Consider the following 23,700-nt stretch of genomic DNA (forward strand, 5'->3'; position numbering starts at 1 on the left):
GCAATAAAGTACTTTGGAAAACTTTTTAAGTAAATTACTACCATTCTTGTTTGGTTTGTTCACAGGTGAATTGGTATTCCTTTGCATTGTGCTGATGCTATGGTTGGGGTGCTGCTGCTTTTGAAATAACAGTTTTCCCCTTGCCAATGCAGAAGTAATATATTCATAATGTTAAAAAATGGAAAGACAAAAAGCACTTCTTGATTTTTCATGCATCTGATGAAGTGGGCTGCTATCCATGAAGATTTATACCATTAGAGGTCTTAGTTGTTAATTTTATCAGCACTTCTTGGAGAAATGTTTTCTGGTTCATTTTCATTGCCTTCACCTTCCCTTACTCTCTCGGTGGCTCTGCCTTGCCCTTAGTAATAAAGTGATACAGCCAATTTACATGACTATGAAGCACAATTCACATTGCTGTTGCATACAGTGCAACAATCCAAAGCACTGCAAACTCACGTGGAATCATGCATCTCTGTACTATTGGTCACAGTATAATAACCAAAACTAAGGATGCCACCACCACCCCACTAAAAATGTAGCCATTACATACTACCAACTGTTTGGAGATAGCCATCTGCTCTTCACCATTTAGGAGCCATACAGCTGGAAACACTAGTGAGGAAGTGTGAAGTACACTTGGCACTTGTACAATGTATGAACTGGCCCTGATTTCCACTGAGCATTTCCATATGCAAGGCTGCACTTCCAAACATGCTTCAGAGGGTATAGATTTAGCATATATTGGTGCTTCTCTGTAGCCCCTTGAAATTGGCTAGCACAGGTAGTGATAAGGCGTGATGCAAGCCAATAACATCTCGAGGGTCACATGTTCTTACATTCCTTGCCAGTAATGTATGAGACTTGTCTATCCCTCCTCAAAGCCTCTGCCTCTCTAGAAAAGAAGGATTAATTTCTTACTCTTTCCTGCAGTGTTTCCAGCTCTCCAAAATGTAAGGTGACATGAATGACCCTCCTGAATATGTCTGTCTGGGTTAAAAGAGGACTCTGCTCAGAAGGGACTGGACTGAACTGAGATAATAATGCCTTTCTCCCAATATACGGACTCAAGGTGGTGATTTTCCATAGCATTAATCTATAGTATATCTTTCTACAATGTAGATGGACACCTCCATTACATAATTTGTTGAGGATGCTTTGACTGGGAGTTCCTGCATGGCAGAATGGGGTTGGACTGGCTGGCCCTTGGGGTCTCTTCTAACTCTATGATTCCATGATTCTATAGCACTCTGAGCCTGTGCTTATGAAACAAATTAAAATGTGAACTTCTCTTACACATGTCAGGTGGTACAAAACTTCAAGGCTATTACCTAGGCATTTTTAAAAATTCATATGAATTATTTCCATTAAGATTTTACTAATTTTATAATAGCTTGATCCTGTCCATCACCAATGTCTTCCAAATTTACACTTGCATCTTCAAAATACACTTTTTCTTCTATGGGCTGGTTCACATACTGTATACATCAGAATCACATGCTCATAACTTGACACCTTGCAGCTGATGTGCATGTATGGAAAGGGATCGTATTTGAGATGACACTGTATGTGTGTCATAATCATTTTGTGGTTGCTCCTTCACTCAGATTCTTGCTTCAAACTGCATCTGTCATTGCAATACAGGTATGTGTGGGAATAGGCTGTACAGTTCTCTGAACCAGGGAACTGGGATTAAAAGACCAGCAAAGCAGGGGCCCATTAGGTAGTGTAAAGCAGCTGACTGACTCAGCCCAGAGACACTGAGGGACAGAGGACAGAGCTGTGTGTGTCCCATGGCCTGGCGTAGCCTGTGTTCCTTAAAATGCCCTGCTGCTCTTTTATGCAACGGAGAACACTCTCTTGTTGCCAATGCAGAGGTAAAATTCAACTGGCAGTCCACTTGGCATTTATGCATGGAAAGGGTTAGGAGGGCACTGGCTTGTCCTCTGCTTCAGTCAGCAAAAATCCTTAGTCCAGCCCTGACCTATATCATCAGGCTTCCTTTAGTGTTCTTCATTCTGATGCCGGCTTTTCACTATTGTGGTTTGCTAGCAATTTCATTGCTTGTTTATCTATGCTGGAGTTGACTCCTTCAGCTTCCTTTTCATATTCTGGCACACAAGTGCAACCTACAGGGATAGTCACATAATCCTCCGTGTAAACATATCGGCCTCCAGTGCAGGATGTAGTTCGGCGTAAAATGACAGTCGGCATAAATACTGGAGTACTCCGGAAGTGGAAATTCTCTTCACCATAAACCCCAGTAAGGCATCCCTTGCACAGGCAGTAGGCTTCAGGAATGTACTTTGGGTACCTCGTCGGATCGTAAGAGATCCTGTGCCGAAGGGGGGGAAAAAAGAAAAGACTCAGTTTGTATATTCTCTCCCATAGCTCTACCGCACTCCACACCTTATTTTAAAACAGCTGGACAATATTATAACAAAGTTGACAGTTGCTTTGTATTATATAATGTTTTTGTTACTATGCCAAGAAAGCAAAGGGAGCAGGAGGAGTGGGAATCATAAGGTTCTCAAAATTGAGATGCTTATTTGAAAACTTTAAAGAAAAAACTTTGGACAGCTCCCTAAATAGATCAGCCTCTGACACCACCAAGTTCAAGTTTCCTTGTTTATCCAATGGCATGCAGTGGGTTTAAGCCTCAGCAATGAATCAAATCAAGGGTTTGTGGAAGGGTCAGCCCAGTTCTCACAACTGTTGGATGTATCTGGCTCAGTTTGTTGCAGGACTGTCACAAGACATTTGGTGCCTGATGGAAAAGACAAAATATCCACCCACCCATCCAGCTTTCTATACACCAAATATAACCAGATCTGCAGCAGAAACCTACGCTTGCTGTTTCTTTGGAGGCTGGCTTTGGAGGCACAAGGCAAGCTACTGGATACACATACAAATCTCCTACACAAATCAGGTCACTAGTTTAGTAGATAATGGGAATGCCATAGATGTTGTTCATCTGAATTTCAGCAAAGTATTTTATAAAGCCCTACATGATATTTTGATTAGCAAATTGAATGAATATAGAATGGCGGGAAACACTTTCAGACAGATCCATAATTGATTGGCAAACCATCATCAATGGCTGTGTTTCAAACTGGAAGAAAGTCTCAAGCAGAATGCTGCTGGGTTCTGTCCTGGGACCAACACTCTTCAATATGTTTATCAATGACTGAGGTGAATCGTGATCAAGTTTGTAAATGATAGAAAACTGAGAGGGGTAGGTAACATATTGGAAGATATGATCAAAATTCAAAAAGACCTTGATAAACTAGGAAAATTGGCTAATTAAACAGAGACAAATGAAAAATTCTACATTTAGGCCACAAAAGCCAAATGCCCAAGTACATGACAGGGGATACTTGGCTTAGCTGCAATAAGTGTGAAAAGGATTTTGGTATTATTGTTGTTTATAAGTGGAACATGACCCTGCAATATTATGCTGCAGCAAAGAAGGCAAATAATATTTTAGCCTGCATTAATAGGAATAGTGGTTTGAGTGCTGAACTACAACACTAGAGACCAGAGTTCAATTTCCTGCTCAGCCATGAAATCCACAGGGTGACCCCTGGGCAAGTCGCACACTCTCAGCCTCAGGGGAAGGCAATGGAAAACTTCTGAACAAATCTTGCCAAGAAAACCCTGGGATGAGTTGGAAACGAAGGCACAAGAACAATTCTGCACTAGTCAGGTCTCATCTGAAGTACTGTGTCCAGTTCTGGGCTCCTCATTTAAAGGATATAGAAAAGTTGGCACAAGTTCAGAGAAGGGCAACAAGGATGATAGATCTGAAAGTTGAAAGAGTTGAGCATGTTGAACTTGATGAAGAGAAGATGGAGGGGTGACATGATTCACTTTTTGACTACATAAACAGCTGTCACAAACAGGAGGGCACAAGTTTGTTCTCTGCTGCCCCAGAGAGTCAGATCTATAGGAGTGTAGATTTTGATAGAATATTAGCAGGAACTTGACAGTAAGCGAAGTTTGACACTGAAACTAATGGTGGGGTCTCTTTCTCTGCATGTCTTCAAAAAAGATTGATAGCTCCCTGCTGGGGATCCTCTACCTAGATTTCCTGCATTAAGCAAGGGGTTAGAATTGATGGCCTGTAGGACCCTTTCCAACTCATACAATTCTATGATCTTATTACCACTTCTTGCCTCCCCATATACTTTCGGAAGCAACCACATCACTCTGCCTTATATTACAATGCCCTGACTGGCCTGTGTGTTAGGCCAAAATGCACAACCCACCCTCCCTTTTTAACTCAGAAAAGTTTTTTTTTTAAAGTGGATGACAATTCATATAATCCCCTGAGTTTTCCAAGTTATGCTTCTGCCTAGGACACTTTGCAGTGGAAGCTATTCTTTCCCTAGCTCTACATATTCTTTGCACTGAGTTCATGCTTCCATTGTCGCTAAAGTTGTTGCTATCCCTTTTTCTAACCTTTAACAGTGGTTTGAACCACTTTTTTCATCAGTCTCTGTCAAAAAGAGAAGCTTTACATGATAAAAGGTATGTACATCCAACTTCTGTTGAGAGCACAAGAGGACCAGCTGGCTGGTCCAACTATGGTCTGCTTGGGAGTTGTAATGTTTACTTTTCCATGTAGACTCAGGTCTCCTTCTCCTCCTTCTCCAGAGCAGCCCATGGCTCAAGCAAGAGTGCCAGACGTAAAGGACTGTGGAAAAATTAGGGGGGGGGAAACATTTTTGTTTTCCGGAATCATGCTAAAATAAAATATTCTATAATTGATTGTCTTCCTTTTTAATTTTTTTCTCATTTCCCCCCCAATTTTTTTTCCTGGAAAAAACCCAGGGGGGGGGTGAGGAAAAAACCCTAAGAAACAAGAAAAAAATTAAAAGGAAGAAAATCAATTATGGAATATTTTATTTTATCATGACTCAGGAAAACACGGACAAAAATGATTTTTCCCCTAATTTTTCCCTGGGACTAGTGCCACTTCACCATCAAGCAGCAAAATGAGCCTGCCTCTCTCGCTTGAACTACAGGACCAATTCCCCTTACCTCAGTTATACTATGTTACTGCTTTTCTACAAACCCAAATTGTAATGGGAAGCCTGAAAAGGGTTTTAGAAGACTGGGTTTCAATGGACCCAAACAGACAGGCCAAAATAAAGCTGTTTCGGGTCACTTTGGAGGTATGCTGTTTAAATGAGACACACATCTTAAGAGGCCAGAAGCTGCGCCAAAGCTGTGCTATAGTCCTTAGGACTGGAGTATGGCTTTAGCAAGGCTTCCGGCCTCGTAGGACACATGCAGCATTTAAACAGCATACCTCCAAAGTGGCCCAAAGCAGCTTTATTTTGGCCTGTCTGTTCGGGCCCAATGTTGAAAATACAGGGCTAATCTCCAAGAAATGGATGACATGTTCAGTGAAGCAAGCTGAACTGATCTCAGTCCTGAATCAAAAGCATCTAAACCAGAACCAAGAGTAGATTTGCAGGATTTATCATCTATTCTCATCTGCCTTGGTTTAAAGAACAAGAATAAGATAGAAATGAGTGTTGCTTGCTTCCATAATATTTAGAATTCCATTTAGCTGTCATCCTTGAGTTATCTGGAGCACACCTGTTCTCTTTTCAAAGTACAAAGATGTTGGCAGAAGAATGGACCACCTTGGACTGAATGGAGGAATCAAAATGGCAGGATCCATCTCTGTACATCAGTATATGGTAACAGTCTTGAGAGGGATATTTGCTTTTCTTTAAAGCTGTACACCGTGAACTAGACAAGCACGTCTTTTGGGAGTTATCTATTCTGGTTCCCAGATGTTTTCAGTATAGATCCTGTGTTAAGCCTGCTGCAATTTTAACTGAGTGCTTGCTGGCTTTGCTCTGGGAAAAGCTCTCCACTCTTAAATACTCTCAGAAAGCAAGGGCTGTTTTCAAATGAGCCTTTTATGCTGGCATTGCTCCACTACCTGGGCTGGTTTCACAGGCAGTCTTCACATGACATCATAATCAACTTGACTGCAGCTTGAAATTAAGTCAGTTTTGTAGCAAGAGTTCCTTTTAATAAGGAAAAATTGGTCTCCCCTTTTAAAATTGCTATGAGTTAGAGGTGCAGGGAAAACACAGTCCCTTGAAATTGAAAGCCTCATTCCCACTTACAGGTAAATCGGTGTGCGATCCAAATCGATGGATCAATTCAATGAGCATGGTTCCCATACATGGTGCATAACATTGAGAAGCATAGGCCTGAACAGCAGTAGAATATAATGCAAACATACACCTTCTACATATTTCAGCAGCAGAGAAAACACCCATTTTGAATCTGGGTGGAAAAGATATAGATTCTTTTCCCTTGGATGCCTTAATGGGTAAAGCAACTGTGAATAACTCGAGATCAGTCAGATGACTGATGGGTGATTGTAGGATAGGAGAAAAGGAAGAAGAGAAGGGGTGATTGAACCATTACTTTCCTAGCCATTTTGTGAAAATTACATTACATCAGGTGTGTTTTATCCCAAAGAGAGAAAAGATGGAGACTACTGCATCTATCAGAGAGAAAAGGATGGAATGATGGTTCAGAATCAGAGCAGGTAAATGCAGAGGCAGGAAAAAGTTAAAAGGTGTCCCAGTTCCCATCCTCTGTTGTTGCTGAAGTTGCTGTTAGAAGAAGAGAAGAGGGTCAAGAAAAACTGCAGAACTATCAGAAATAGGCAGTTCTTCCCTAATTCATAAGCAGTCATGCCAAGACATTTTGCTACCGAAGGCGCAGCAAATGCTGCCCCTATTGACCTGTGAAAATGTGTAGTGCCCAGGAACAGCCAAGTTATTTTGGGACATAAAACAGAAAATGCCACAATAGTTCTCCCCGTCCTTCAAAACAAAATTACACCAACAATTAATTAAACAGATATTCACTGCAACAGCCAAACTCTGCTGCCGAAGGCAGTCATCTCGCTCTGCCTTATGGTAGGACTGCCCATAAAAGAAGATATTTGCCAACTCAAAGGTTATATAGATATTTTTCTATAGGTTTTTTGTGGTTTTTTCAGGCGATGAGGCCGTGTTCTAGAGGAGTTTATTCCTGACATTTCAGCAGCAGTTATGGCTGGCATCTTCAGAGAATGCTGGCATGGAAGTGAGTGGGGTATATATACAGTTGGTTGAGAGGAAGCGATTTGCATGTTAATCGGTGTATTATTCTGTTGTTGAATGGCAAGGCCTCAGGGTGCCTATTTAATTAATAATCCATTGTCTGCTGGGGAAACCTTCGACTTCACATCCAATATTTTTCTGTTAGAAGTCAGGAAGACAAGAGGAAGATCTTGTTTTAATTTGAAAAAAAATTAAGACAACTGATCTTTCCTTTCTTTTGCACATATTCTCTAACAATGGCAGACTGGAAAGAATTAGGTGTACTTCAGAGCCAAGTTCTGTGGAATGATCTACACTGTGGGCCAGCAGGGGATGGCTGCTCTGTAAAAAGGCTGAAAGTGACCCTTGGCTTCAAGTAAAGTACTATTCGATCCAAAGATCTGCAGTTCATGCCCATATGGGAAAGAGGGTGCATATTTGCTTTGTACTATGAAGCCTGCCTGTCAGAAATACACCCCTTTAGAAAAAAAAATTGTTCCATTACCATGCACAATTTCTATTACAACAAGTAGTCTCAGTAATGTTGAGTTCGGAATACTTTTTCTTTAGCAACAATTCCCTGTATCATTTGCCATCATATCTGCTCAGAATTCTGGGAGCTGTAATCAAAAATTACAGGGTTTCCAAATTCTGATTTTCTGCTACTCCTAAATCCATATCCCTAGATTTGTTAAGAAAGTTTTCTAGAATGCTTTGTGAAAGGCACTCCTGCTTTACAGGCTCACAATTTAATACAGTCTGATAATAATGCAAATGAATAAAAACACAAAAAGAGGAGAGATTTTATTGCCCCCTTCCCATTCAAATGGGGCTGGCACTTTTCTGTTGGGTCTAAAAACTGCATGACAGACAGAAACTCAACTGGTATAATTATTTTCACAATTTTATCAGCAGCTGTCAAATATCTACCAATATATTCTAAGGGCATCCTTCTCTTCTCAACTAAATAAGAGGCTGGGTGCATTCTTGAACCACAACATGGACACAGTGATCACAAATTCATCTCTAATCTCTGCTTTACAGAGCTAACCAAGCCTGATGTTATACCTATATTTATGTCAGTCTATGTGTAAACTAACAGCAAACCATGGTTACAACCTCAGATTTAATGTTTCCTAATATCAATTCAGGTGCAATGCTCATGGCTAGCACTTAAAAGCAAAGGGAAGGAAAATTAAGCACTTGTTAGGATGTTGGCAGGATGAGGATGAAAGCAAACTGCTTAGCTGGGAAAGTGGGAAGGGGATTATGTTGGTAGCAGAGTCATTTTTGGCTTTGGCTCTGCTCTGCTTACTGCTGGTTTTGGCCAACATGTACCCCAACAGATTATCCCCCGTAAAGCCTGGAGTAGCCACACTTTTGGAGTACCGTACCTCTTCTACAAACCATCACTCCTAGCCAACATGCCCACTATTTCAAACTCTGCTGCTGACAAAATGCAGCCCTTGGTGGGAAAAGGTGCCCTGGCTCTTTTTTGGATCAGTGGCTCTCAATCTTTGTCCATCCAGACATTTAGGACTTCAGCTTCCAGAATCCTTGAGAACTGGTCAAGCTGTCTGGGGCTTCGGCCAGTTGAAGTCCAAAAACCCTGGAGCATCCATTGCTTTAGAAAACACTTCTTCCTATGACATAGCCCTGTGCAACCACAACTATTTATTGATTTGGCCAGAATCGTATGGATACCATATACTGACATAACTACACCAGTATAGTTGGTGGCAATAGGTGGAAAAAAATCAGAGGCTGTGAAGGAAGTAAATCAATGGAGGAATAGTTTACTAAGAGCCAGTAATTTTGTATGGTTTCCTTTCCCATTGTTGCCTGACTCCAGAGAAAGTGTGCCTGTGAGTTTAGTGCACCAACACGATCCTTACTTCATAGTCATTAGTTTTAATTGCACCCATTCTACTTCTTAACTGACAGTAATCACACGTCTCTCTGGACTATAGATATAGCAAACAAAGATATGAGGAACTGATGGCAAAACATATCCAGGCTAATATTACTGAACAAAGCCACCAATGAATCAAGGCTGGTTTGCACTTCATATGGTGCTCATCCCAACACTCGGATGCTTTTACAGTGCAAAAGTACATTTTTGGCTTTTACTATTGGCACGTAAGCTTGGCTTGCAGGCAGCATCACATGGAGCCTTAGCAAATCCAGCATTATTATTTGAAAAATAAGCACCATCTTAATATATAAAATACTCACTAGACAAAACATGGACAATAAGCAAACATAATGCCAAGTTTCAGACTTATAAGGGAGAAGGCGTATAGTTTATAGCTGGGAAACAATGATTTCACTACAACACATTATTTGCTCTCAACTGCTTCTTCTGTGATAATGGAAATCAGAACTGAACAGTTTATTTGATTTGAGGGCCTCACTTCACATAAATTTAAATTTCCAATCCAAACGATGTTTACATGGAAGTGAATCATTTTTGCCCCAGCCTGGTCAAGCTTAGTTGTAACTCAGAGCTGTATGTTGACTGTAACTGATTTTCTCTCTTTCTTTTGGGATGTCCTACCCTTACAAGAAAAGGCCTTTGTGGGGTAGAAGTGGAGCAGAAAATGAGATGGGAAAGGGAAAAACAGCACACCTTGTCTTCTTTACCAGTCTTGACTGAAGATTCCTGTTTTTACTAGGGCTTTTTCTTAAGGAGAAGAAGATAATGATGAGACTATGGGGAGTAAGGAATTGCACGGCTACACAGTACACAGTACTTTGGCTTTTAGTTCTTTCAGTTGGAAGTAGGCCTAACTTTGCAATTGGATTTATGTCTACTCAAATATCTTCAGGATCAGTGTTAACATTTCTAGATAGGCCCAGAGAAAATTTCTGATTTGTGATGATAGGATGTGATCTTAAGCAGAGCTTTGGAGTAGTAATGTATTATGAGAAACACCTTCCTTGTAACATGTTGCCTTCTAGTGTAATGAAGGCACAACCACCTTCCTTTTTAAATAACATAACATCATTACATTTCCCCATCAAACAAGCAACAATTATTCATTACTTCTTCTTGTTACTTTTTGGGACTAAAATGTTTTGTTGACATTTTAAGGGGATTAAAAATTAGGCTATATTCCAATATATTCCAATATATTCTAGGCTATATTGTTTTGAAATATGCACCCACAGGTTTTTTTAAAACCAGAAAAGCAGTGCATGACACTGATTGATTCCTTCTTAATCTGGCCATGATCCTTTCTCCACTGTAAGAAGTTGTTGTTGTTGTTGTTGTTGTTGTTGTTGTTATTTTGCTTTACTTTGCTTTTGGAAGGAATCTGTTGTGTGCGGTAAGGGGATCTGATGTGTTTTTGGTTTTTTATTTATTTACTTAATTGGTAATGCGATCTCCCATCCTGTTAAGGCACCTAATTGGGCAAGGGATTTCCTATACAGTAAAGACCCTTGTCGGCAGACCACGAAAAAAGGGATTGGAAACAGGGAAAGTATTTGGGGAGTGGGGGCACCACAAAGGATCTTCTCGTGTCGCTGGAATTAGGCATGGCTATGTCACTGAAATGATGCCTGGCCGCTTCACCAATGACAAAAATGGAACGGATCGAGAGGCGCAGATTCTAGTGAGGATGATAATTGTCCCTGGAAAACCCCCGAAAACAATGAGGATTAAAAAGATCCTGTTTCATAGTGGGAATGACGCTTGCGTGGAATCGATTCATTGATCTGATGGGAAAGAAAATTGCGAACCAGGTTAAATAGTATGTGGGGATGAGTCCTAGGAAAAACGTCTGGCTACATCTGAGATCTAGATGTCAAATGATGACATCAGTGTGGAGATCTGGCAGGATTTCCCTGGAGACTCAGCACTGCTGTGATGATCATTCTATGTCTGGCTCTGGAAACATAGCCAAATGCTTATCTGATCCTGCCTGCTTGCCATGAAGCCCAGGATGGCTGTGCAGGGCAGCTTCAGGAGTTTTTCAGTAAGTTGGTGGGAGGGTAAATGGCTCAGTGCAGCATAGACCTGTGTCTGTGGATATTTATGGGATATTGGACTAAGGCCAAAGGATCACTTTTTAAAAATAACATCCTAAGTTTAAATCTTTAAGCTATTAAATAACATAGATGCATTCATTTTAAACCAGGAGGAAATCGTAGCTGGACAGAGTTAGATATCATGGATAGGTGAAGTTTAGAGCTACACTACCATTTGACTGGAGGACCCCAGATACCCTTGATTTTGGTAAAAAGGTAGCCCCCAAAAGAAGTTTACATTCTTCAAATCGAGGTGGGCAGTAGGATGCTAAAGGGGTGCATTAGCCCCTTAGAAGACCTTGGGAGCCACACCCACCTGCCACACATATCCCACTGCACAAACACTCCACAATTTTTGCCCCTAAATGCCCCCTAATGGCCCCTTGGTACTGTGGAGGCATATTTTCAGAGCCTCCTGAACCATTTTCTTCTGCATTGAAACTCTGTCCACAAAAAGAGAGGGGGGAAAAACAGCTCTTGAAAAAGGGTCCTCCCAAAACGTGTCGAGCAAGATAAACATCAGCACGGCTTATCGACGTTTGTTCCGTGCTGAAAAGGAGAGTATGTCTATCCTTTTCTAGTTTGTTTTTTTTAAATCTGACACCTCATAGAGACTCCTCATCCATCCTATGAAACTGGATTTTGAAGGCCCTAACCCAGGGATTTTAGTAGAATCCAGCTGAGAAATGGTAAACTTTAAAAGGTGAGGGAAGAAATGAGGAAATGAAATTATAAAGTATAGTTACGAGAGCTTAAGCAAAGGAACATTCTTTGGTGAGGTTGGTGGGAAATGGTATTTCAAAGATTAATGCAGCTGTTACTCCCCCCCCCCCCTCAAATCTCAAAAAGAGACCTGGTTCAATAAAACATGAATGACATTTATCAGTTTCATCCAGGTAAGGCTTTCACGTTCAGCTTCATCCAGGTAAGACAGTCATCCATTAAGTTTAAAGAGAAATTTATAATCAACATAATAAAATCTCACTTTCTGTGTTTGGACTGCATGTTTTAGATTTCAAGCTATTAAACACATTAACCCTAACTTTCCTATCTGCATGTATAAAAAGCTAAAGAGAACTGACAACCTTTTAGATTCCTGAAATGCAAACATTTCAGCAAACAGAGCAGAGTCCCAAGAGGCTATCCAGTTGCACTTGCTGTTGCTGTTAACGAAATTATACCTGATTCAGTCCATAAATGTTTTGTTGCTTGGAGTGCGAGAAGTGAATTAATAGTGATTCAAGATGGCTGCAGTCTGCACAAGTTTCCTACAACTTGGATTCCATTCAGTATGTCTGGAATTAGTCATTAAAAATATTTATTCTGGGAGAAGAACGCAAAAGCAGCCGCAGCAATTTGGGAACCATCTGACAAGGGCTGAAAAAATAACAGTGTTAACAAGGCTGACAGATTTAAATGTTGCTGTCTCTCTTGAGAGTCTTTAAATAAAAAGGGAAGTCTTAAACTGAATCTCCAAATTCCCTTAACACTTCCTAACCTCTCTTAATAAAGCCTAAATGTGTTAGGCTTTCAAAATATATATTCTAAAAGATAAATTACTTTAACTACTTACCTTGTTTCAGATAGAGGACATTCCCCTCAAGTGAGCACCCTAATATTTTTACTTTCTCCTATAACATGACTCACTTATTTGATACATCTATATTAGTTTAAATAAATTATTCCTTTCAAGTAGATATTTCTAGCATTTTGAACCTTCTCTGTAAACAAATTAAGGTCTAATTTCACAGGAGGGGAAAACAGGCTAGAATTCTTTTGGGACATAATACTGGTGAGATCCTTGGGTTACGCTGATGGATGTAATTTTTACATATTTGCCTAAGGAAGTATCCTGCGTTCCCTTAGGCCACCATTATGACTGCAACATAATGGACCAGTTTAAGGACCAGTTTAGGAGCAAAGTTCCATCTCCCCAGGACCCAAAATGGCTAGTTGAAAGTAGCTACTTGGAATGGCATCTAGAATGATGTCTGATACATTGAACAGGACCTCACTTAGATCCTGCAATTTCAGACATACTGATCAGGAATAAGTCACATATCTTGAGTAAAGATTATTAGCAAAGATGCTAAATCTTGAGTAAAGATGCTTTGGATCAATATGCAAATCCAGATCATAAGGACATTATTTGTAGTGCTGCTGAAGAACATTTCTGTACTACACCTCCCAGAATCCCCAAACCAACTTGTCCACTCTTAGCTAGCAAATACTGAGAGCTGTTCTCCAAACAAGTAAATTTCCCAAAGTCCACACTACTGCATATGCAATTCAAGGAATGGGAATTTCCACTAGAGAGGAAGAAAGGGTTATGAATGTAGAGTTACTTTCCACAGATGATTTTCCTTTTTAAAAGTGTGACATTTTACATGTCCCAAAGTATATCTACAGATCTTTGTAAACGCTGAACATATGGAATTCAGGATAAATTTTCATTGTTACCAAATGATTATTTCAGCATGAGAATGGCACACGGTTACTTTGCCCTTCTACCAGAAGATCTAAATCCAGGGGCAGGCTGCTTCTGATACTGGACTGAAACTCCTAGCATACTTTACTATTGGGCCATACTGGCTAGAGCTGATGGGAGATACAGGCTGACAACCTCTGAAGGGCCACAGGTTGCCCATCTCTGCGTAGAAGCTTAGTATTCTTCAAGAAGTGTTAGCCTGCTACTTGAAGGTAACACTTAACAAGGTTGTTGTTTATTAACTGCCCTCAAGTCAACCCCAGCTCTTGGTGACCATGTGGATGAGACATCTCCAAGACCCCTTGTCCTCTACTGCTCTGCTTAGGTCCAGTAATTTCAGGCCCATGACCTCCATGATTGAGTCTATCCATCTGGCATGAGGTCTTCCTTTTTCTACTACCCTCTACTTTTTCTATCACCATTATTGTCTTTTCTATTGTCCTTGTAGTAATGTTTTTAATTTTCATATTGTAATTGTTTTTATCCTGTACTGTAATGTTTTAATTCCTTGTAAGCCACCTTGATCATTTTTATGGAAAGGCGGGGTAAAAATAAAAATTATTATTCATCATCATTATTATTATTATTATTATTATTATTATTATTTCTAATGAGTCCTGCCTTTTCATTATATGACCAAAGTATGACAACCTCTGTTTGCTCATCTTGGCTTCCAGGGAGATTTCAGGCTTGATCTGTTCAAGGACCCATTTGGTTGTCTTTCTGGCTGTCCACGTTATACCAGGCACTCTTCCCCAGCACCACATCTCAAATAAATTGATTTTCTTATCTGCTTTCTTCACTGTCCAGCTCTCATATTCATACGTGGTGATGGGGAATACTGTGGCTTGGATGATTCTAACTCACTCAGTTGTATATCTTTACTCTTTATGATCTTGTCTAGTTCTTTTATAGCTGTCCTTCCCATTCCTAGTCTTCTTCTGATTTCTTGACTGCATTCTCCATTCTGATCAGTGTTTGATCCAAGGTATGGAAACTCTTTAACTTTTTCAATTTCCTCATTGTCTAAGTTGCACAGTATCCTTATGTTATGTTGTCTGATGGAACGTACCTCCAAGAGGACTATATCATCTGCTTCTCAGCTCCTTTGCACGGCTCTGTTTCTTTTAGACAAGAAAAACTAAATTTCATACCAACACATTGAATGACACACTCCTGTGGACTCTAATAGAAGTAACACATGTTGCTCTTAGACTACAGATCCAAAGGCTTATGTCAGACCTGGCTCATCATGACTATCCCATATGTAGACCTCAACAGATGCCTTGAATTTCTCCAATGAAACACTTCAGTTGCCTGTGATAGGAATCTATCTACATGAACTATAAGACTGTAAACAAAGAGCAATGATAAATGATCACTTAACAAACAGTGGTTGGTTGTCCAGGGGGAAGCATTTAGGTCTGGATTTATTTGCCATCATCATGATTAATAATCTGGAATCCAAAACAGATCGGGTCAATGACATCTGGAGATGATGTTATAAAGAAAAACTGGGGAACTAGTCAACAAGGAGATGAAGAGGAAGCTGAAGAGGCCCATGGAGAAGGGAACAAAGTCAGGCAAAGACCACAGCTGGAAATCTGGGGACACACAACTGGACAGAAGAAAGACTGTGTGATAGAACAGAGTACAAGTCTCAAAAGGAAGCAGAGATCATGCCAAAGGGAGCTCTTCCCCTCTTAGTAGATATTAAGATAATTCTATCCAGGTTTTAAGAAACAATTACAATCAATATATGTGATGGCTCACCCCTTCCGTGATAGCTTTCCATCCTGAATTTTCTGAGTTCCTGATTAAATGTAGGAGACACTTTTCTTCACATGGAAAGTGCCACATGGTGAGTGGTGATGAAAGAGATGAGGCTAGTGTGTTCTCCTCCTTGTTGTTGTCATTGTTGTTGTTTGCATTCAAGTCATTTCCTACTTATGGTGACCCTAAGGTGAACTTATCATGGAGTTTTCTTGGCAAGATTTGTTCAGAGGAGGTTTACCATTGCCTTCCCTGAGTCTGAGAAAGTGTGACTTGCCCAAAGTCATCCAGTGGGTTTCCATGACCAAACAGTTCTACATGTTACAGGGTTTGCCTCTCTGATATTCACAGGATCTAGTCATCGAAAGATGTACAAGTTCATAGCATTGTCCACCACCTCAACCCGTCAGTTCTACCTGTCCCTGATCCCTTCCTGCCCTCTCTTCCCATATTCACCTCTTTCCTTATTTGTTCCTTTTGTACTTCATTCCCTGAATCCATTTCCTGGGTTTCATGGCCAAGCTGGGAATTGAACCCTGGTTCATCACTCAAACCACTATGCCACTGGCTCCGTCTTCCTTACTTTTTGATTATTATAGTTTCCCCAAATTCCTAAAGAAGGGCAATGACATCAGCCATAGGTGATTCTGTCAACATGTGAGAAGTTCCTTTGGTTTTCCTAACCTCTGCAGCCCTCAAAACCTCCTGCAAACTAGCTCCAAGTAGTTTCACAGCCCTCTGGAACAGGTGGTTTGGGTTTCACAGCAGGCTGCAATGGGGAGGAAAAACTGCACCCCACTGGATTCTACTGTTCTCTCAACACTGGAACTTGCAACATTGCTGATCTTGCAATAGTGGAATAAATTGGACCTAGTGAGGCAAAGTATATTTTTGGCATGTCAACATCTGTGGAATTCCTGCACAGAACATTAGCATCTGATTTGTCGTTTTTATAAATTATATACTGAGAAAATGTTATTTTTATTTCGGCATTTTGTTTTGTTTTTAAGCTGAACCAAACATAAGGCAAGCCACAAAGTAAAATGTTCCTTAGTGGCCATTAAAAAGCCAATATTTGCATTTCCTGTTCAAGGTACATTATGTCTGTAATACTGCTGTTTATTCACAATATTTTAGGAAAGAACTGATCTTTTCTAAATTAGGAAACATCCCAGATTGAATGCATTTGTTTTGAGGTCTTTTTTCCCCTCTTGTGTGTTTAATATAGAACTTTACCATATTTTAAAACTGTACTAAAAATAAAGACTGCTTTATAAATAATTGCTGGGGAGCAGCAGAACAGATCACCTCCTCTCTTGTTCATCCGTGACATAGCATCTTAATCTGCTTTTTAAACAATAGGCTTTACTACATGTGATGTTAGAAGGAAAAAAATTAGTTCGTTTTTTAATTGCTCTAATAAAAAAGCAGCGGCACTATGGTAGCTACGTGTATGCTTCACTTTCCCCTTCTACCTCCAGAGCCAGTACTAATAAGACCAGAACAAAGATTATGAGAGTCACAACTACAACCACTATATCACTGCCCTTTTTAACTTAGGTTGCACATTGCCAATGCACTTCCCAGAACAGGAACAGAACAAAAAACCTAGAAAGTACATATTCACAGTAGAAAAGAGACAAAATCCCACATGCTATGTGATGGTCTTTCTTTCTGAAACTCAGAAGGTCCACTGTAGAGTTTATCACACGAAGGAGATCAGGAGTTTACTTTGTGAATATCCTGGGAAAATCACGTAACTACGCATAACAATTTCACATGATGACACACAAAACCCGCCATTAAAGTGGTCACAAAGAAGCATTAATGTGCATCCTTTTACTTTCGGGATTTCAGCAACAATGCATTTCCGATATCACTTTATTTGCTCAATTGCATGATAATCATTTGCGCAATTACTCACCAGTTCCGCTTCGTTTGTGGGATGCTCTAAATGCGCTTTAATCTCTCTTTAATGTTGAAATCAGCCCCAGTGTGATAAACTCCTTTGATTGAGAGTGCAGACTGCAAGTCCAGAAATTTCTGATGCTAGCCATTCAAGAAAGCCAATTGGCGATAAGGTTGAAACTTGTTGGATTTTTTAAGAAATAAAACTTTTGGGACATCATGCAGCACGTGGGACTTTGACTCCTTTCGTTCTTCACTTCTCAGAACAGCCCAAAAGCCAACTGAAGTGACTTTCCAGTCACCAGTTCCAGTCACCAAAATGGAGGCTGCAAGGATATGGCATAGCTTTCTGGAGTGCTTTAAACGTGTCAGAAAGAACATAGCCACTTCTACCTTCTGTAGTCTTGGCCTGTTGCCATGCTGGTTGAAGTAACATGGCTCCATCAGAGCTCTCTGACAGAGAAGGCTAAATATCTCACAAAACTACAGATCCCAGATTTCCATAGCATTGGGCCACGGCTATTAAAGTGGTGTCAAACTGCATTAATCATGTGGTGTAGATGCATCCTTAATGGTACTGACTGGAAGGCAGGAAGAAAATACAATGGATCAAATTACTGTATATACTCATGTATAAGCCTAGAAATTTAGGTCAAAAACTGACCCCCACCCCCCCATCCCCAAATCCATGGGCCAATGTAAATATTGTATCTTACCTCTTATTTAAAAGAAGGAACCATACCCTGGTGAAAAGCAAGAGTACAATCTGCCTGGAAGCACTGACTTCCTCTACTCTCTCATCCATCCAGAGTAAGCACAAAGAGTTATGTCTGCTGGAATTTTGTAAGTTCTTTGACACTGTTTTACTTTGCTTCATTCTTTAGATCCGTTGCTATATGTCCTAAGTTCTACCCTCAACTTATCCATGGGTCATAGCAAAATCCATAATTTGGCCCCAAAATTTGCCCTTGACTTATACATGAGGTTGACTTACAGTCGAGTATATACGGTACTAAAAAAATTAAAAGGGAAGGAGTAAACTAAGAGTTCAAGTTACCTGTATGACCAAGGGGAGACACTGTTGAGATTGATGGGGAGTCGATACTTCTTGTCTGTAGTTGGCCTTCCCCCTGCTGGACAGCTTATGTTGTGATCCTTCTCCAGAGGCTCCAGCTGCAAAGTATGATGGAAAGCACTGAGCATGCCAGCTGTGAGTCTTCCATACAGCTGTTCTAGGAGCTCCTCAGGTCGGTCAGCACAGGTTCGAGTCCTCGTGGGGCGCTTGTTTACCTTGATGGTCTCTAAACCAGGGAAAGGCAACCAATACAAGAGAAGCCAAGCCAACATCCAAACCTATAATGAATTGAAGAAGACATGGACAGGATGCTTCAATAAGTGTATGTTTCCATATGTGTATGTGGGTTGTGTATCGTCAAGTCATTTCTGACTTATGGCAACCCTAAGGTGAACCTTTTATGGCATTTTCATGGTTTCAGAGGAGGTTTGCCATTGACTTTCCCTGAGGCTGAGAGAGTGCGACTTGCCCAAGGTCATCCAGTGGGTTTCATCTCATAAGTCATAAGACGGAAATGACTTTAAGGCACACAATAACATCATCGTATTGACTGATGAAGATCTGTCTGCGGAGTTTATCACATGTGAAATTTGAACTGAAATCCAAAGCAAATCTGAAGGGAAGGGGAAGCAGAGTCAATTTGAATCCAAGGTAATTCATGTAATTAATTATTTCACGTGAAGAGTGGAATTGTGGTCACTCCTGAGGCAAAGCAAAGTGAGTGCAAAATAAATTATCACACCAGTACATACCATGCGGAGTCACCAATTTGAATTGGCACCCTTGTGCATGCTCAGTGGGGCTCTGAACGCATCGTGAACATTTGCACTTCCGGGGTGAAGAAGGGGGCCACTTCCTGGTTCCAATTTCACGTGAATGCTAGCGTCACGTGAATGATTGCTTCACATTTCTTCTTCCCTTCTATTTTATTCTATTTTTTAACTATTTACTCTATTTCAACAATTTAGCAATGCCCGCAACTTCCGCCATGTGTGGTCTCGAGTATACATACAGCCACATCCCAAAGTGTCCTCCCTGTCATTCATGCTATCCCTTCATGCAACATCCAAATGTGTCCTCGGTCTATCCAACCCTTCATGCAGCATCCATACCAGACCAATTCGGATTGAAATCGAAGTGAACTTGGAAACAATTTTTGTGAATTCGCTTGCTACTGAATTCACCTACATCAGGAGTGACTTTGTATTGTCTTTGGATCTGGCTCGGAACTACACCCCATAGAAAGCAATCATGTGTGATTATCTATCATGTTTTAACGTGAATTCGCATGGTTGGACCAGGAGTGACTTCGGATTGGAGCTGCAAAACCCATTGTGTGATATTGTCCTGTGTAAACGATCCAAACAACACGATAATGTTGGATATAAACTAGGCCAAGTAAACCATAACCACTATTAGACAGGTTAGTATTTATATGTGTTCTTGGAAATTTAATGTGTTCATATTCTGTTCTTTTAATAAAATTGTGCTCTTGGGTCTAAGCACTGCAGAAGTAGCAGCTGATATATCTATTTTAAAGCCATCTATTGTAGGTTTACAGGATCTGAGCACAGCAGTATAAGATAGCGATTCTTGGAGATATCTCATCCAGAGGGTTGCCAGGAATCGTGATCAACTTGGGGACAGTTAACAAAATTGTAAGTGTCCTTATAATTCTTCAGATAAATACCATGCTTTACTACAAGGACAGTAATAGAGGAATTTATCAGACAAGGGAAATTGGAAGTATAATCCAATGGCAATCGGAACGCAATCATGGGGTTTTACGTTATTGCGTGATAGACTACCACACGCAAATTCAGGCAATGGGAAGTCAGTCTGAGCGCAATCATGGGGTTTCACATTATTGCATTATAGACTACCACATGCAAATTTGGGCAATGGCAAGGTATTTTTGGGCAATGGGAAGCCAGTTAGAATGCAATTTGCATTCACGTAAATTCACTGAACTAGTGAATTCACATAAATGCGTTCTGGCCCCACTTTCTTTTCATTCGAAATTAAGAGAAATTCCTCCCGTGTGATAAAATCCAGAGACAAATTACCCCTCACCCCCAAAAAGGAAATTCTGAGTAAATATTAGGAAAGACTTCCTCTAGTTAAGAGTTCTATGACAGTAAAACTGACCACCTCAAAAAGTGGTGTACCTTCCAGATTTAAAAACATGGAGGTCTTTAAAAAGAGGTCCAATGTTATCTCAGGTGTTTTCCTGCGCAATGGTGGACTATATGGTTCTTGGGGTCCCTACCTCTCTCTAATAGGAGCCCTGGTGGCGCAGTGGTTAAATGCCTGTACTGCAGCCATTCACTCAAAACCACAAGGTTGCGAGTTCAAGACCAGCAAAAGGGCCCAAGCTCAACTCAGGCTTGCATCCTTCAGAGGGTGCTAAAATGAGTACCCAGACTGTTGGGGGCAAATTAGCTTACTTGCTAATTAGCTTACTTGCTGTTTACCGCTATGATCTTTGGAATAGCGGTATATAAATAAAACAAATTATTATTATTATTATTATTATTATTATTATTATTATTATTATTACCTCTATGGTTCCATAATCATCCTTATGAGCACTGATCTCCAATGAAATGGAGAAGGTGCACTCCCATTAGAGTTAATCATACAAATTTTCCCTGGTGATGGGAATTCCCAAATGCACTCCTAGGGTACTGTTAGATATCAGATTCAAAACGCATTCAGCACAGAGCTTCACAAAATGATTTTTTAAAATTATAACTCACAGTGCTCCCTCAGTCAAGCTCTATACAGTGGGCCCTTGGTATCTACTGGGGTTTGGTTCCAGGAACCCCCATGGATACCAAAATCTTTGGATGCTCAAGTCCCATTAAATACAGCGGTGTAGTAAAATGGTACCCCTTATATAAAGTGGCAGATTGTGTGTGTGTGTGAAATATACATATAATATTTTCAAGATATGTATGCTTCAGTCCATGGATAAAGAATCAGAGAAAAGGAGAGCTGGCTGTAGTTGGCATATAGGATTGGATTCGACAACATGTTCAAGAGATCATTGTGTCAAAATGTTCCATTTGAATTATGACTCCAGAACCCCAGCAGTTGGGGTGGAAGAAGGTAGGTGGTAATACTAGCCAATTTAAGCCTTACTGATTTAACTGCAAGTATGATGGCATTGAGAGCCAACCCAATATTTACCTGGATAAATAGAGGTGGTTGGCAATTTATGCCCAAGTGCTAGGTTCCATATTGGCACTGTCTAACCACCAGGAACCTCTAAGTAACCAAAATGGTTCAGCTCCTCTTGTATCCCTTAAATAAGCACAGCTGGAAAAGATTAACTCTTTCAACCATCACAACCCTCAGTGGTAGAATTCAAAGATATAGCCATGTTAGTCTGTAGAATCAGCATGTAGAGAGATCTTGTAGCACCTTTGAGATTAATTGAAAGAAAGAGGTTGGCTGCCTCCAAGTTGTTTCCTATTTATGACAGCCCTAAGGCGGTGACCCTGTCATAGGGGTTTTCTTGACAAGTTTCTTCAGAAGGATTTTGCCATGGCCATCCTCTGAGGCTGTGAGAGTGTGACTTACCCAAGGGAATTTCCATGGCTGAGCTGGGATAGGAACCCTGGTCTCCAAGAGTCATAGGCCAAGGCTCAAACCAAACCAAACCAAACCAAACCAAACCACAATGGCTCTCTACCATAAGTCTTAAGGTCGCCATAACTCAAAAAATGACATGGAGGCACACAACAACTCCAGAGTTGTAGACCAGTGCTCAAACCACTACACCAGGCTGTTGTTTCCCTTTGCAAACAACAACAACAAGGCACCAGAAAATGTAGGGGCAGAAATGTAGGGACATGACCAAATAAGAGCTCAAAACATTCATGACAGAAATATAAATCCATGCTTTTTAGTCCTGCTCAGAATGGAGGACCTTTTGGAATTCCTCCTGGGCAGGAGGCTGGAAGGGAGGGCATGTCCAGGAAAAGGAGGACCCTAACTCTATAGCCACCTACATAATAGAGGACATGACCAAAGAAAAGCTGAAAAGACCCCTAAAAATATCAACCCGTGCTTCTCAGTCCTGCTCCAAAAGGAGAACCTTCTGGGATTCCTCCTGGGCAGCAGGCTGGAAGGGAGGACATGTCCTGGAAAAGGAGGGCGTCTGGTCACCCTGACTATATGGCCACCTTTCTCATGTAGGATATGACCAAAGAAAAGCTTGGTTCATAGAATGGTAAATCCATGCTTGGAGGACCTTTTTGGGATCCCTCCTGGGTAGGAGGCTGGAAGGGAGGAGGACGCCCGGGAAAAGGAGGACGCCTGGTCACCCTGGCTATAATAAAGGGAGGGCATGATGCCTAAATAAAACCTCAAAACACTCATCATATAGAAATGTAAAGCCATGCATCTCAATGATGCTCCAAATGGAGGACCTTCTCGGATTCCTCCTGGGCAGCAAGGCTGCAATGGAGGGCGCGTCCGGGAAAAGGAGGACGCGGTCACCCTGACTATCATAGCCACCTATGCAATGCAGGACATGGCCAAAGAAAAGCTGAAAAGACTTATATAAAGAAATATAAAGCCATGCAGCTGAGTGATGCTCCAAGTGGAGGAGCTGCTGGGCAGGAAGGCTGGGGTGGAGGACGCGTCCGGGAAAAGGAGGACCCCCTCCCTCTCTCTCCCTCCCTTCCTCCTAGCCAGCCTGGTCCTGGTGCTGGTGCTGGTCCTGCCTTACCTTGGAGGGCTGCATGGCGTCCTTGGAGAGGCGATGCTGAGAGTGAGGCTGCAGAGGAGGGCTGTTTGGAGGCGAGGCTGAGGTCTCTCCTTCCTTGGATGAGAGGAGGGGAGGAGAGTTGGAAGGGAGCCCCTGGAAGCTGGGGCTCCTCCAAGCCTTTCCTGGGCTGGGGAGGGCTGGCTTAGTTGGAGATGATGCAGGAGACCCTGAGCAGGTCCCAGAAGAGACCCCCCCAAAAGATCCCAGAGAGGTCACACTCTCTCAGCCTCAGGGCAAGGCAATGGCAAAACCCCTTTGAACGAATCTTGCCAAGAAAAAAAAATAATCATAATAATGATGATAATGGTAATAATAATAATAATAATAATAATATATTTATTTATTTATATCCCGCCTTTCCGAAAGGATCAAGGCAGGCTACAAGAAAATGCATAAACAATACATAACATGCACACAACTAAACATTACATATCACCTTATTCCCTTACCTTAACTAAAATACCAACATCATAAATACAAATTCAAATTAATTTAAAATAACCAAGATTTAAAATAGGCAAGATTG

The 23,700-nt window shown here is 41.0% G+C and overlaps 1 protein-coding gene across 1 annotated transcript; it reads right to left on the bottom strand.

Annotated features, from left to right (window-relative positions):
* Nucleotides 1–856: 856 nt before the first annotated feature.
* IL17D (interleukin 17D) lies at nucleotides 857–23,186 on the bottom strand. Its single transcript, XM_089508217.1, has 3 exons — nucleotides 23,136–23,186; nucleotides 18,380–18,675; nucleotides 857–2,335 (listed from the first exon to the last, which is right to left on the bottom strand). The coding sequence occupies exons 1-3, from the start codon at nucleotides 23,148–23,150 to the stop codon at nucleotides 2,014–2,016; spliced, it is 633 nt and encodes a 210-aa protein (XP_089364343.1). The 5' UTR covers nucleotides 23,151–23,186; the 3' UTR covers nucleotides 857–2,013.
* Between the last annotated feature and the right edge of the window lie 514 nt (nucleotides 23,187–23,700).

This window comes from Sceloporus occidentalis, unplaced genomic scaffold (assembly GCF_023333645.1).
Source record: "Sceloporus occidentalis isolate IW3139 unplaced genomic scaffold, rSceOcc1.0.p SCAF_2, whole genome shotgun sequence".
In the NCBI taxonomy this organism is placed as follows: domain Eukaryota; kingdom Metazoa; phylum Chordata; class Lepidosauria; order Squamata; family Phrynosomatidae; genus Sceloporus; species Sceloporus occidentalis.

Excerpts from the sequence above, each read along its gene's own strand:
- IL17D (XM_089508217.1), bottom strand. Across the intron at positions 2,336-18,379 it reads GTCTCCCCTTGGTCATACAG|GATCTCTTACGATCCGACGA; the intron begins GTAACTTGAACT and ends CCTTCGGCACAG.